The sequence below is a fragment of the Pygocentrus nattereri genome, chromosome 27 (genome assembly GCF_015220715.1).
Source record: "Pygocentrus nattereri isolate fPygNat1 chromosome 27, fPygNat1.pri, whole genome shotgun sequence".
Classification (NCBI taxonomy): Eukaryota; Metazoa; Chordata; class Actinopteri; order Characiformes; family Serrasalmidae; genus Pygocentrus; species Pygocentrus nattereri.
Window position 1 is genome coordinate 10,286,557 of NC_051237.1, and position 11,833 is coordinate 10,298,389.

At 40.6% G+C, this 11,833-nt stretch overlaps 1 protein-coding gene across 2 annotated transcripts; it reads left to right on the forward strand.

The window, feature by feature from the left end:
* Positions 1-611: 611 nt before the first annotated feature.
* On the forward strand, positions 612-9,161 carry nkain1 (sodium/potassium transporting ATPase interacting 1). 2 transcript variants are annotated; one of them, XM_037535550.1, is made up of 8 exons: positions 612-1,040; positions 1,251-1,582; positions 3,166-3,303; positions 3,549-3,629; positions 4,951-5,148; positions 5,547-5,607; positions 5,782-5,863; positions 7,896-9,161. In XM_037535550.1, the coding sequence occupies exons 2-8, from the start codon at positions 1,529-1,531 to the stop codon at positions 7,903-7,905; spliced, it is 624 nt and encodes a 207-aa protein (XP_037391447.1). In that variant the 5' UTR covers positions 612-1,040; positions 1,251-1,528; the 3' UTR covers positions 7,906-9,161. The 2 variants fall into 2 exon arrangements, with proteins under 2 accessions (XP_037391447.1, XP_017551402.1); XM_017695913.2 differs by having other exon boundaries at positions 1,254-1,582.
* Positions 9,162-11,833: the final 2,672 nt, after the last annotated feature.

An 11,833-nucleotide genomic window follows, 5' to 3' on the forward strand; every position in this document is an offset into this window, starting at 1 on the left:
CATAATAGCAACAAATGGAACAAGCAGTGTCAGGAAGAATGGGTCCATTAAAGGGAAATTCCTTCGATTTTTTTTTTTCAATTTTTGTATAATTAATTAAGATGTAAACAGTGTTTTGATGTGAAATGTTTAATTGAAGAGGCACTTACTGAATTTTCTTTACAGTGCTGGTGATGGGAACCAGGAGTCATAATGTCCACAACACAAAACATTTTACATACCATCTGAAATTATACGTAAAATAGTGGTACATCTGGGGGGGAAACATTTTATTTGGGTTAATATGTTACTTTAAAACACCCTGTAAGTACCTCTCCACCACTTTTAAATATATTTTAGGTCAAAATCCTATTTCAAAAACAGTCCCAGGTATCAGCCAACTCCTCAGTCTTCTGGTTCCTCTCACCACCACCGTGAACAAGTCTGACTGAATGTCTTCAGAACGGTCCATCGACCCGCTCTGACTTTGCAAGAATTTTGAAAAATAAGTGGACTTTCCCTTTAACTTTATTGACGCAAACTAAAGATATCGCCTCTGTTACTGTGAGATATTCGGGAAACGTCGTGATGAATGTAGCTAGTATCGCTCCGCACCAAAAGCAGCTGCTGGTCCACTGACCCCTCAGCTCAGTCCGGTGTGACCGCCGCGCCGCTCAGGTCTGAGTCACGGTCCCCTCAGAGGGCCAGACCGCCGCGTCGCGTCCGCTCAGCTCATATATCAGCTCTCGTAGCTTCATTCTTCACCTTCACCAGCGCTTCTGCCGGTCGGCTCGAGTCTCGCCGCTGCGTGTCTCGCTCTCCTTTGTGTAGCAGCGTGAAGGAGGCGGGCGGGCGCACGAGGGGCCGGTTTCCACCCACAATCCCTTTCTCGCGCCCTCCTGTAGCGTGTTGACAAAGAGCCTGAGCGAGACTGTGGAAGAAGAAGGAGGAGGGGGAGGAGGAGAAGGAGGAGGCGCGCGATGCTCCAGCTGTACTGAAATCCGTCTCTCGTATCGCCGGAGGAAACCGACACCGGACAGACAGCACGCGCGGCGGACTCGGTGAGTCACAAAGGCGCTTTGTGTCCCGCGCAGATTGCATTTGCGTTATTTTTTCCCCCTCGCGCCATTTCACCCCTCCTCCTCCTTCTCCTCCTCTTCCTCCTCGCGCTCCGTGTGATGCCTATCATATGATGCTGATTTCTGCGAGTTAAATGTGTCAGCTCTCTCTCTCTGTCTCTCTCTCTCTGTCCTTTGTGCTCTCTCGTAAAGAAGGCGTGGCAGAAGCGCTGCGGCTCGGTTCGGCGTGAGCGCGCGGGTGGCCGGAGCGCCGGACACGGGCGCTATTATGGTCAGCGGTGCTGCTGAGAGACGCCAGGGCACGGAAAGTGTGGGTGCGGCCCGGCGGGCTCCCTGACGTGCTGACTGACCGCTTAACGGCGCTGGAACGGGAGCCGCGCTCGCGCGCGCTGTCCACGCTGGAGCTCACCGGGGATCCCGCGTTTCCGCGACGCCTCGCGGGGCCCAAGCCTTGCCTCAAGCGCGAGAGCATGGGGCGATGCGACGGGAGGTGCACGCTGGTGGTCATCTGCTCTCTGCAGCTGGTAAGAGGAATGTGTAATGGTGGCCTAAGTGGAAGCAGCCGGCCCCCACAGTATGTGTCTGTATAGGAGAGGAAAGACAGGAGTGAATGAGTGAATGTCTCTGTGTAGGTCAGCCTCAAACAGTGTTTCTCAAACCAATGCTCATGGATCCCCAGGCAGCCCGCGTCAAAACACATAGAAGACAGCCCACATGAAAGCAGATTGGGACCCTCAGCCAGTCTACATCAAAACACATAGGGACACAACAGATATATGAACTGTCTGGGGGTCCCTGAGGACTGGTTTGAGAACCATGGGCCTAGAAAGTGCAAATGTGTGTGAGGGGTCTAGGCTGTGAGGAGAGTGTAGAAGAAGGGGAACAGGGTTAGTCTTAGGGTAGAAAGCTAAGTCTTAGGGTAGGTAGCTGCCCTAGTTAATGTTTCTGCAGTATCTAATTGAATTGTTGTGATACACAACTCTGGAAACTTAATGCCCCAGATCTGTGTGTGTGATTTGTGAGTCTAAGACTCTGCTGGGAGGTGAAGGAGTGTGCGTGTGCATGCATGAGGGATCTCCTGAGGTAGGGGCTCTTTTCTCATAGGGCTGTGGGCTGGGGCTCCAGGCAGTTTCCATGGAAACAGCTGCAGCGGAGGGCTGTGGGATTGTGTGTGTGTGTGTGTGTGTGTGTGAAAGAGAAGGGCATTTTGCATTTATTTGCCCCTGGCCTAAATAGAGTAATGCGTTTTATTGGCCCTCTTTTATTGGTTCATTTCTGGTGTGCAATCCACAGATACTCGATTGGTTACGGTGAGTATAAATGGACAAGTATGACAGACACCCAATTTGTACTGAACTGTAATCTTATTAGTTTCTTTTTCCTATCACACGTCAGTCATTTAGAAGCTTACAGTCGATTTGAGCCTAGCTGCAGACAGTTTGACACTTGAGCCGAGTCTGATGCCAGTCAGTGTTGCCTTGATTAAGCGAGGAATGCACTCACAGCTGACAGGGTGGTATATTTTTCTACTCTTTCCGTTGTAGCCTTGCTCTCTTTTTCCTTTTGCCCTGCTGGTTCACAGTGCATGTGCCAGGCAGCCTGTCTGTTTCTTGGATGTGTGTGGCTTGTTTGAGCTTCAGCTGTTAATGAAAGCCAGCAACAGCAGACATTCTGCACTTGGCCAGGGCTGCCAGCAGAACGTGCTTATGTAGGCCAGGCCAGCATTGCAACAGTATGCCATAAAGGCTGCCTTAAAAAAATGAGCCAGTATCCAGTTCACCATGAAGCCTGGAAGAGCCATACTGTTAGGTCATATGTGAGAAAAACAGTCAATTTTTAGCTTAAATATTTACAAGGGAGGTTATTTACATCCTCACTGGCTCATGTACCACTGTTTTTAGCACTGTTCAAATTTTTGATGGTTATGTGCACCTTGAACAAGTCTATCTAAATGTGTCATTAAGCTATTAGAAACAAAAGCCAATGTATTCAGTAGGACAGATGCTTAGTGTCTGCAGTGCAAATCTATAAATACGCTTGCTGCATTGTGATTTATCATTTACAATTTATTAGTGTACATTAACTTCATATATGCGTGTCTTTGTAGCTGGCTGCGTTGCAGAGGCAGGTGTTTGATTTCCTGGGCTATCAGTGGGCTCCCATCTTTGCCAACTTCCTTCACATCATGGCTGTTATTTTGGGAGTCTTTGGGACGGTGCAGGTCCGCTCTCGATATCTTATACTGGTAAGTTCACATGGTTCCCTCGTACACACAGCAGGCAAATTTACATATGGACATGAGGCGGAGCTCACAGAATTGGTGTCATACAAGAAAAATATCAGAGACCAGAGCATCTTTGACTTAATATCATATACACTCACTTCTAAGCCAGTATGACGAGCTGCATCTCTCCTGCACTGCTGGATATGGTGTCTAAATCTCTGTGGTTTGTGATGGTTAGTCTGCAATAACCTTGTGTGTGTTCTCAGTACGCAGTATGGCTGGTGGTCTGGGTTGGTTGGAACTCCTTCATCATCTGTTTCTACCTGGAGGTGGGCCACCTGTCCCAAGTAAGTGGAAGCAGAAGGTTTGGCTCAGTCTGTGTTTGAGTAACTGCAGCATTTGAGTATGTTCACTTTGTTTGCAACACAATTTGAAATCGGAAACACTCGAAGTAATAATGGGATAAGAACGTTTGAACATCCATTTTGTGTCACCTTCTGAAATATTAATGCATAATGTTGCTATTATTAAATTTAAATCTACCCTAAGTGTTTCATGCACCTCTGTATTAGGGAAGCACAGTGATATCAGAATCGTATTGATATTGGCAAAACATTTTTAAAATAATTGAATTTACAAGAGATGATTACATTTGACCAACTCATTTGCAGATAGATTTGAATTAAAACATGGCTAGTCTGGTTAAACAAAGAATAAAGAAATAACACATTAAAATGGAGTGTAATATTGGCCCACAATTTAGTTGGATCCTCAGTACTGAGTTTGCAATTTGATATTCGTCGACCGCTAGTCCAGATAGAGTCGCAGTTTCTCTTCATCATTTAAAACAAAATTCAAGTGAAGAAAAGTGATTTGTATCTATCTTGTCACAAAGCCCACTAAAGAATGTGTTGTAATGAGTTCTTGATTAGTGCTCAGACAATTCAGTTACATATGATGGCATAATTAATATGCTCATTCTCCACAATACATTGTCACATCTGAACAATGGCATGATGCATTATTAAACCCAGATTTCAAACTGATATTTAATGACACAAATCAGCTCAGAAAGACCTCAACTAATATGCAGTGATGGTTAATGATAGTTTAGTCCCACTTTCTACATTTTAGAATTGTATGTATATTGGCAATGGCTTTGACAAATATGTACGTGAAAAATATAGTGGAACACCCATGATTCCCACATCGGAGCACCCGATGTAATCCAAATGTTTGCATGTCTAGCAGTGGTCTCATTAATACTCATAGTGCTTGTTATGAGGCCTGCCTACACATATTTTGAAAAGCTGGATTTTTTGGTGACACTTTCCGACTTATTAGAAATGAGGAACACGTGCAATGTCATTCATGAGCACTGGGAAATAACCAGAAATGATCTACTACAATATATTGGCTATCTAATCTTTTCAAAAATGTGACAGTATGTCTTCTATTCAAGTTCTCTCCAAGCATTACAAAAAAACTTAGACCAATATTCTTTACAGCTGATTACATTTCAAACATTTCTATCAATGGTGTCAAATATATGCATATTAAATCTAAATGACACCGCTGTTTTTGTAGTATATTTGTGCTGTCCTAAGAGGTTTAACCCAGGTACTTATTTGTGATGGATTTATATATTTTTTTCTTTTAAATGTGTAGAACAGAGACTTCCTGATGACATTTAACACTTCTTTACATCGCTCCTGGTGGATGGAGAATGGGCCTGGTTGCTTAGTTACAACAGTGCCTGACTCACCATTGGCTCCACAGGACCACCATGTGATCACAGTCAGTGGCTGCCTGCTGGACTACCAGTACATAGAGGTGGTCAGCTCCGCCCTGCAAGTGTTCCTCGCAGTGAGTGTTCTGCCTTGCTTTTGCTGTTCTGAAACAACTCTAACCCAATCATTAAAGAAATAGTTCAGAAAAAACTACCCCTTTAGTTTTGCACTCAGGCTGTGAAGCTAAAATAGGAGAAGTCTATGTCAAAGAACTTTGTGTGACAGACTTATATTACTTGTTATCTACATGAGCATTTCAGAAACTACAGAGGCAAACCATGGACAACAAATCTGCCTTGGATGATCTGTTATACCTGAGCTTAAGGAAGGACTGTATGAACCATTTCTTTAGTAGTCAATCAAGCTGTATATCCAAACCCTGACATCAGGCAGCATTTTCTGCTAAATCAAATAAGTTTCATTCATTTAGTGGAGTGTCTTACGCCTATTCCATGGTTCTTTCTTTCTTCTCAGCTTTTTGGCTTCGTATATGCCTGCTATGTTAGTAAAGTCTTCCTGGATGATGAGGACAGCTGTAAGTGCCGTGTGTTACACATTTTTGCTATTTAGTAAAATGTCAATCTTGTGGCTGCACTGCTTTATGTTCATATCATACCTTCTCCAGTCACTTTTTAATAAAAATATTAATGGCAGCATATAAAGCAGTTAAGATACTTCAGCACTGACATCTCTGTCTGTGTTCTCACAGTTGACTTTATTGGTGGATTTGACTCCTATGGTTACCAGCCTCCACAAAAGAGTTCCCACCTACAGCTGCAGCCTCTTTACACGTAAGTGCCCTCTTCAAAATCTTAATAATGACAAATATACAAACATAACCCTATAGAAGTAATTATAGTAAAAGGAATTTCTTTGTGTCGCAAGCTTATCTTTTATTAAAGAGCAATGGGTTAACAAAAGGAGATGAGCAGGAACCAGTTTTTAAAATTTGAATAAGATATTTTGTTTTCTGCTGCTACAGATTCTCCTCTGTTAAACATGTAATGAATGATTCTGGTAATGACAATGAAAATAAATGTTGGAAATGTTTTAAATAACTGGAAAATGGTTGACAGGAGAAATTTATACAGGCCCATTGTGGAAAACCCCAACCCCACAAAAGTTTTTCAGGGCACTTTCACACCCACCTTGTTTGGTGAGGACTTGTCAGACATTTTTTTAGTTCGCTCCGTTTTGACATCTGTGAAATCTCCTCCCATATTCGGCTCTGTAACTGACATCTGAACTGTGGTCTGCTTCCAAACAAACCCTGGTTGCTGGTGGCAAGCAGTCTATAATGAAACGATGGAATTCATCAACATAGCTATCTTTCCTCTTCTAAGAGCATGTCAGCACTCTACCATCAGCATACTCTGCTTGTTCTAATGTCTTCTACCCAAGTTCTCTACAAGCATTTCTAAAAACACTTAGACCAGTAGTCTTCATGGCTGATTACATATCAAACATTTCTATCAGTGATACCAAATATATGCATATTAAATTATTAAATCTAAATGATACCGCTGTTTTTGTAGTATATTTGTGTTGTCCTAAGCGGTTTAACCCAGGTACTTATTTGTGATGGATTTATGTTTGGTTTTTTTTTGTTTGTGTTTGTTTTTGTTTTGTTTTGTTTTTTATGTGTAGAACAGAGATTTCCTGATGACACTTAACATCTCTTTACATCGCTCCCAGTGGATGTCTCACTCTTTACAGACCCTTATTGGCTCTCATTTCTGCACCACAACCTGCTGTAAAATAATAGTGAAAGTATGAGTTTGATGGCCACGAATCAGTGTCATGAGTGGTTAAACTCAAATTGATAAACCAATGAGAAAGAAGCAGATGTATGGTTTATTATTAGTATTGTTAGACAACACTAATCTAAAAGTCAGATGAATGGAGTGAAGTTTGGCCATTTAAAATTAATCACAAACACCATCAAAACTAAAGAGAAATCTTGAGACTAAAGGCAGGGGAATGAAAACCCAATGTACTTTAGCTCCAAATCACAATCCACCTCATACATTTACATTCCTTTTGCTTTTTTCCCCTTTTTTGACATCTCTGCAAATATATTTTTTAACATGATTGCAAATTTTGGGACCTGTGATTGAGCAAAAACAGACAGTCTGATATTGTTCAGGCCCTACTTCTCAAGTTTATAGTTTTAGCACTTAAGAATAGAAAAAAAATTCTATTTTAAAAATTGGGCCGCTATTCTTTGTATTCATAAACTAGTGGGCCTTGGGATAGAAAAGTTTGGGAACTCTGGCTTTAAAGTCAGTAATGCATTGAAATGACATGATTAGAAAAGTTCTAGTGAGAATTATTCCACTGCAGTTTTTAAGGTTTATAAGAAATATGACTTTGCTTAAGGTCACGTACCAGCTAACAATCCAGTTGACTATTTAGTTTTTAATAAACATCATTTATAAACATAACATACATTCAAATATATAAATAAATCTAAATGTACATAAAGGAATGTGATTATATACATACATTATACATTTGAAACATTGATCACAAAATGCTTATTGTTATGCCCTCAACAGAGCTTGGTACCTTGATGCTCTTTTAGTAGTCTGCTTCTACAGAAGTACACACTTGTGAGATGTTTCTGGGGTACATGAGCACAACCAGGTAGATGTTTTCATCACAAATTGAGCCAGATGTTAAGGATTTGCAGACTTTACTCTGTAGGGTTTCTTGCTTACTAGCACCACCTGCTGGGTAGAACCTCACATAGTCAGCCTTGTTTTGTTTTCTGCAAACTTTCTATGCTTGTCTCTTTTTTCATTCATCAATTTCTTTGTTTAGGGCTGGATAAAAGGACAGATCCATTTCCACGTGCATTTGAGTGGAGCAGCTGCTGAACTCTTGAGCGATGCCGTCCTGTGCATTGTGGGATACATAGTTCTACAAAATTCAGTCTCTGTGTTTCTGAAACTGTCTCCCTCTGCTGGCAGAAAAATGAACTGCAGTACAGACACTGTGTTCAGTGAGTGACCGTGAGAGAGGCTGTGGGCTAAAGCTTGTACTGCCACTGTTAAGTGCATGTTTCAGTATACTTTGAAGCGCACAAACATATTGCCCAAAGTGGGTATATTTAGAACACTACAGAGCCAAGATCTCTTCCACAGAGTACAACTCCATTTTCTTTTTTTCACTTCTTGAAAAGTAAAGGTGACCTTTCAAAGCCATAATGCATGGCAGTTCATCAATCTGATTATAGTGTGAGTTAGCTTGCAGAAGTTAACTTACCATGATGCTTCCTCAATATGAAATAAATCCAGTATGCTGAACTTTTTTGTGTGCTGCACAATTTTCAATTAGATGATCACAGACACATGGATAGTGTTGAGTACATACAGTATTGTGTGTCCTCAGTATGTGCTTTCGCCCATGGCCTGGGGGAGAGGGAAAGAAAGGAAGTGCAGAAAGGTAACTGACTTTGCCACTAGAGCCTCATTTTGTTGCCTATTAGTCTAGGCATTGTGGGGGGGAGAGGTGAGGACTACAACAGATTCTATTGCCATGTGTGCGTCTGTGTGTATACATGTGTGTATTTCTAGTGTATTCATGAGGAAGATAACCTTTGACCCAGGTAAACTTTGAACTCTTGTCTGAGCTGCCCATTCAGCTCTGCAGTATGTGTGTGTGTCAGAGAGAGAAGATTTTTTTGTTTCTTTATACTTTGACTTAATCCAATACAGTGTAATGTGTTAGATGAATGTTGTAGGTGGGCTAGCTGTTTAGTCAGGGAATGTAGTAGGATTTTCTGCATGTAAATATAAGGCTGATTGTAGAGAGGATGCACATCAGGGTGGCCCTCACTTGTATGACTGTGAGCGTGCGAGTGTGGACTAAAAGTATGTGCTTGTGCACATGATGAATGTGAGTAGCCATAAATGTTTATTTGTAAGCAACTTTACAATGAATGTATGTTCATGTACATGGCTAGTGAGTGTGTGTGTGTGTGTGTGTGTGTGTGTGTGTGTGTGTGTGTGTGTGTGTGTGTGTGTGAGGGTCACAACTGGAGAGCGTGTTAGTTGTTGGAACTAATAAACTATTTCTAGATTATTCTTTCTGTCTAAGTGTCTCTTTTTACAAAGTAATGACCCACACATGCAGTTATGTTTGGAAAACAATGCTTATTTGTTCTTGTGGTCTATAGGATGAGAATTCAGTTGTGTACAGGATCAACAACTGGGATTCATGTCACACACAGCTGTTTTCATACATGATCTAATTATGTTTAGCGACTACTTAATGAGGCACACGTGATCATTTGACACCATGAAACCATCCCGTTAGAGTATGTTATCAGCTGAGAAAACAGCATGCAAAAGCTGAACTCAGTAATGCATAATGAACATCTAGCTGAATAGCAATTTGTCCTCATCACCTAAATTTATGTATAACATCTTACAATACAGTCTGGTCTTAATCTAAGTTACAATAAAGAATAAACACAATCTGTTTAAATGAATAACAAAAAAACAATGTATTGCTCTTGTCTGTTTTGAAAACATCCTACAAAAATTCACAGTGTAGACTGAAAAGAGCATGTAAACCTTATAGGCTAATGAATTCAATGAAAGCTAACTGGAATCAGGAGTTAGCAAACCTGAAGTCCAATCAATGAAATAAGACTGGAGGTGTCGGTTAGAGCTACTTGGACTTGAACGTTTGAATTTCAGATTGCAATAATTACATTTCAATGTTAATAATTGCATAAACCTGGAAAGGGTTATAAAAAATCTTGAAGAGTTTAGGTATTCATCAGTCAACGATTAGACAAATTGTCTGTAGATGGAACATATTTAGTACTGTGTCTGCTCCCCCTAGAAGTGGACACCCAGCCATCACTCAAAGGGTCAAAGCAGAATGTGTAATGAAGTAATCAATCAATCTACCTTTATTTAATTAAACCTTGAGGGTGAGCCTCTTTTACAATGTTGCTGAGTAGATACAGAGCAAAGGTTTGATGATGTGTAAAAAACATCAAATAATAAAAGTTAATTTAATAAATAAAAAACCCAAATCAGGCAAGTATAAAAAGTGAAACATTAATAATAAAAATACATAGAAATACAATAAAAAATAAATAAAACAATAATTACAACATAGCTCAAATATAAAGGTTTAAAAAAAACATATGATTACTATAATAATAAAATAACCAGAATTAAAATAATAAGAATATGAATAATAATATATAAACTAACAAATAAACAATAAAATAATTAAAATAAAATAAGATAGAAGGTGTAGGGGTTAAAAAAAGACTTGTAGAGTCAGAGCTAAAGGATTGAAGGAATCATTGTAAATGTAAATCAATGTAAATGTGTCTGGTCATGAGTGAGCCATATGACAAACACTGAACAGGCACGGTTCCCATGGCAGGACACCACAGGGAAAGCCGCTGCTCTCCAAAAAAAACAAAAAAACAAAACAATGCTGCACACCTTAAGTTTGCCAAAGAGCACCATGCCTCTCCAAAACGCTACTAGGAAAATATTTTGTGGACTTCTGAAAACTGAAAAAAGTTAGGGAATAGTTTAGGAAGAACATGCAGCACTACGTTTGGCACTGTATACCAACATGAAATCATCATCATCCCAACATTGAAGTATGGTGGAGGGGGCATCATAATTTGGGGTTGCTTTTCTGCCTCTGGGCTTAGACTGTTTGCCATAATAGATCTGAAAATCTGGAAATGCTTGTTTGAGCTTATTGCTGCCAAAGCAGGTTCAATCAGTTATTAAATCCAAGTGTTCACTTTTTCCACCTGCAATGTGAAGGTTGAATTGGTATACACTATAAAGACATGAAAGACTACAATTGTGACTTGATGAATAACAGATCACATTTATGACCAATTAATGCAGAAAATTAGGTAACTCCAAAGGTTCACCTATTTTTTGCCATTGCCCTGTCACATACATTTTTAAAAAGAATATAAGCAGTCACACTCTTTGCCATGAATGGGGGACCATGTCTTATAGAGACTTACAAAAGATTTTAAAAATCTAAGCTCATTAAAATGTCATTGCCCACCATCCAGTAATAATCTAGACAACCGCAATACTGTATTTAGGAACTGACCAAGAATGAAGGGCTCAAGAACAGCAGAGCTAAAAGTCAAAGATGCTGTAGAGAAAGTGATAGCAGTCGAAGCTAAACAGGTAAACTGTGACGAGGGCAAGCATCCAGACTAGATGAAACACGCCACACCGTTTAGCCTTAACATTTAAACACCTCGTTGTTTCTACGTTCATTGTCATTGGGTGGTGAATCATTTTCAGCACTGCAGTAACACTAATGTGGCGGTGGCGCTAATGTGTAGTGTTGCACTGGTATGAGTGGATCAGGCAGCAGTGTTGCTGGAGATTTTAGAGTGTCCACTCACTGTCCACTCTATTAAACACACTATTAGACTTGTTCTAAAATCAGAGACAGTAGCTCATCTGTTGTTGCACAGTTTGTGCATATTTTTGGCTAGTGGACTATTCTGAATCCAGCAGTGACACAGAGGTGTTAAAACACACCAGCACTCTAGTCCACTCATACCAGAGCAACACACACTAACACACTGCCATCAGTGTCACAGCAGTACAGAGAATGATCCACCACCTAAATAATACCTGCTCTGTGGTGGTCCTGTGGGGGTCTTGACCACTGAAGAAAAGGGTAAAAGGGGGCTAACAACGTATGCAGAGCAACAGATGAACTACAGCCTGTAACTGTAGGAC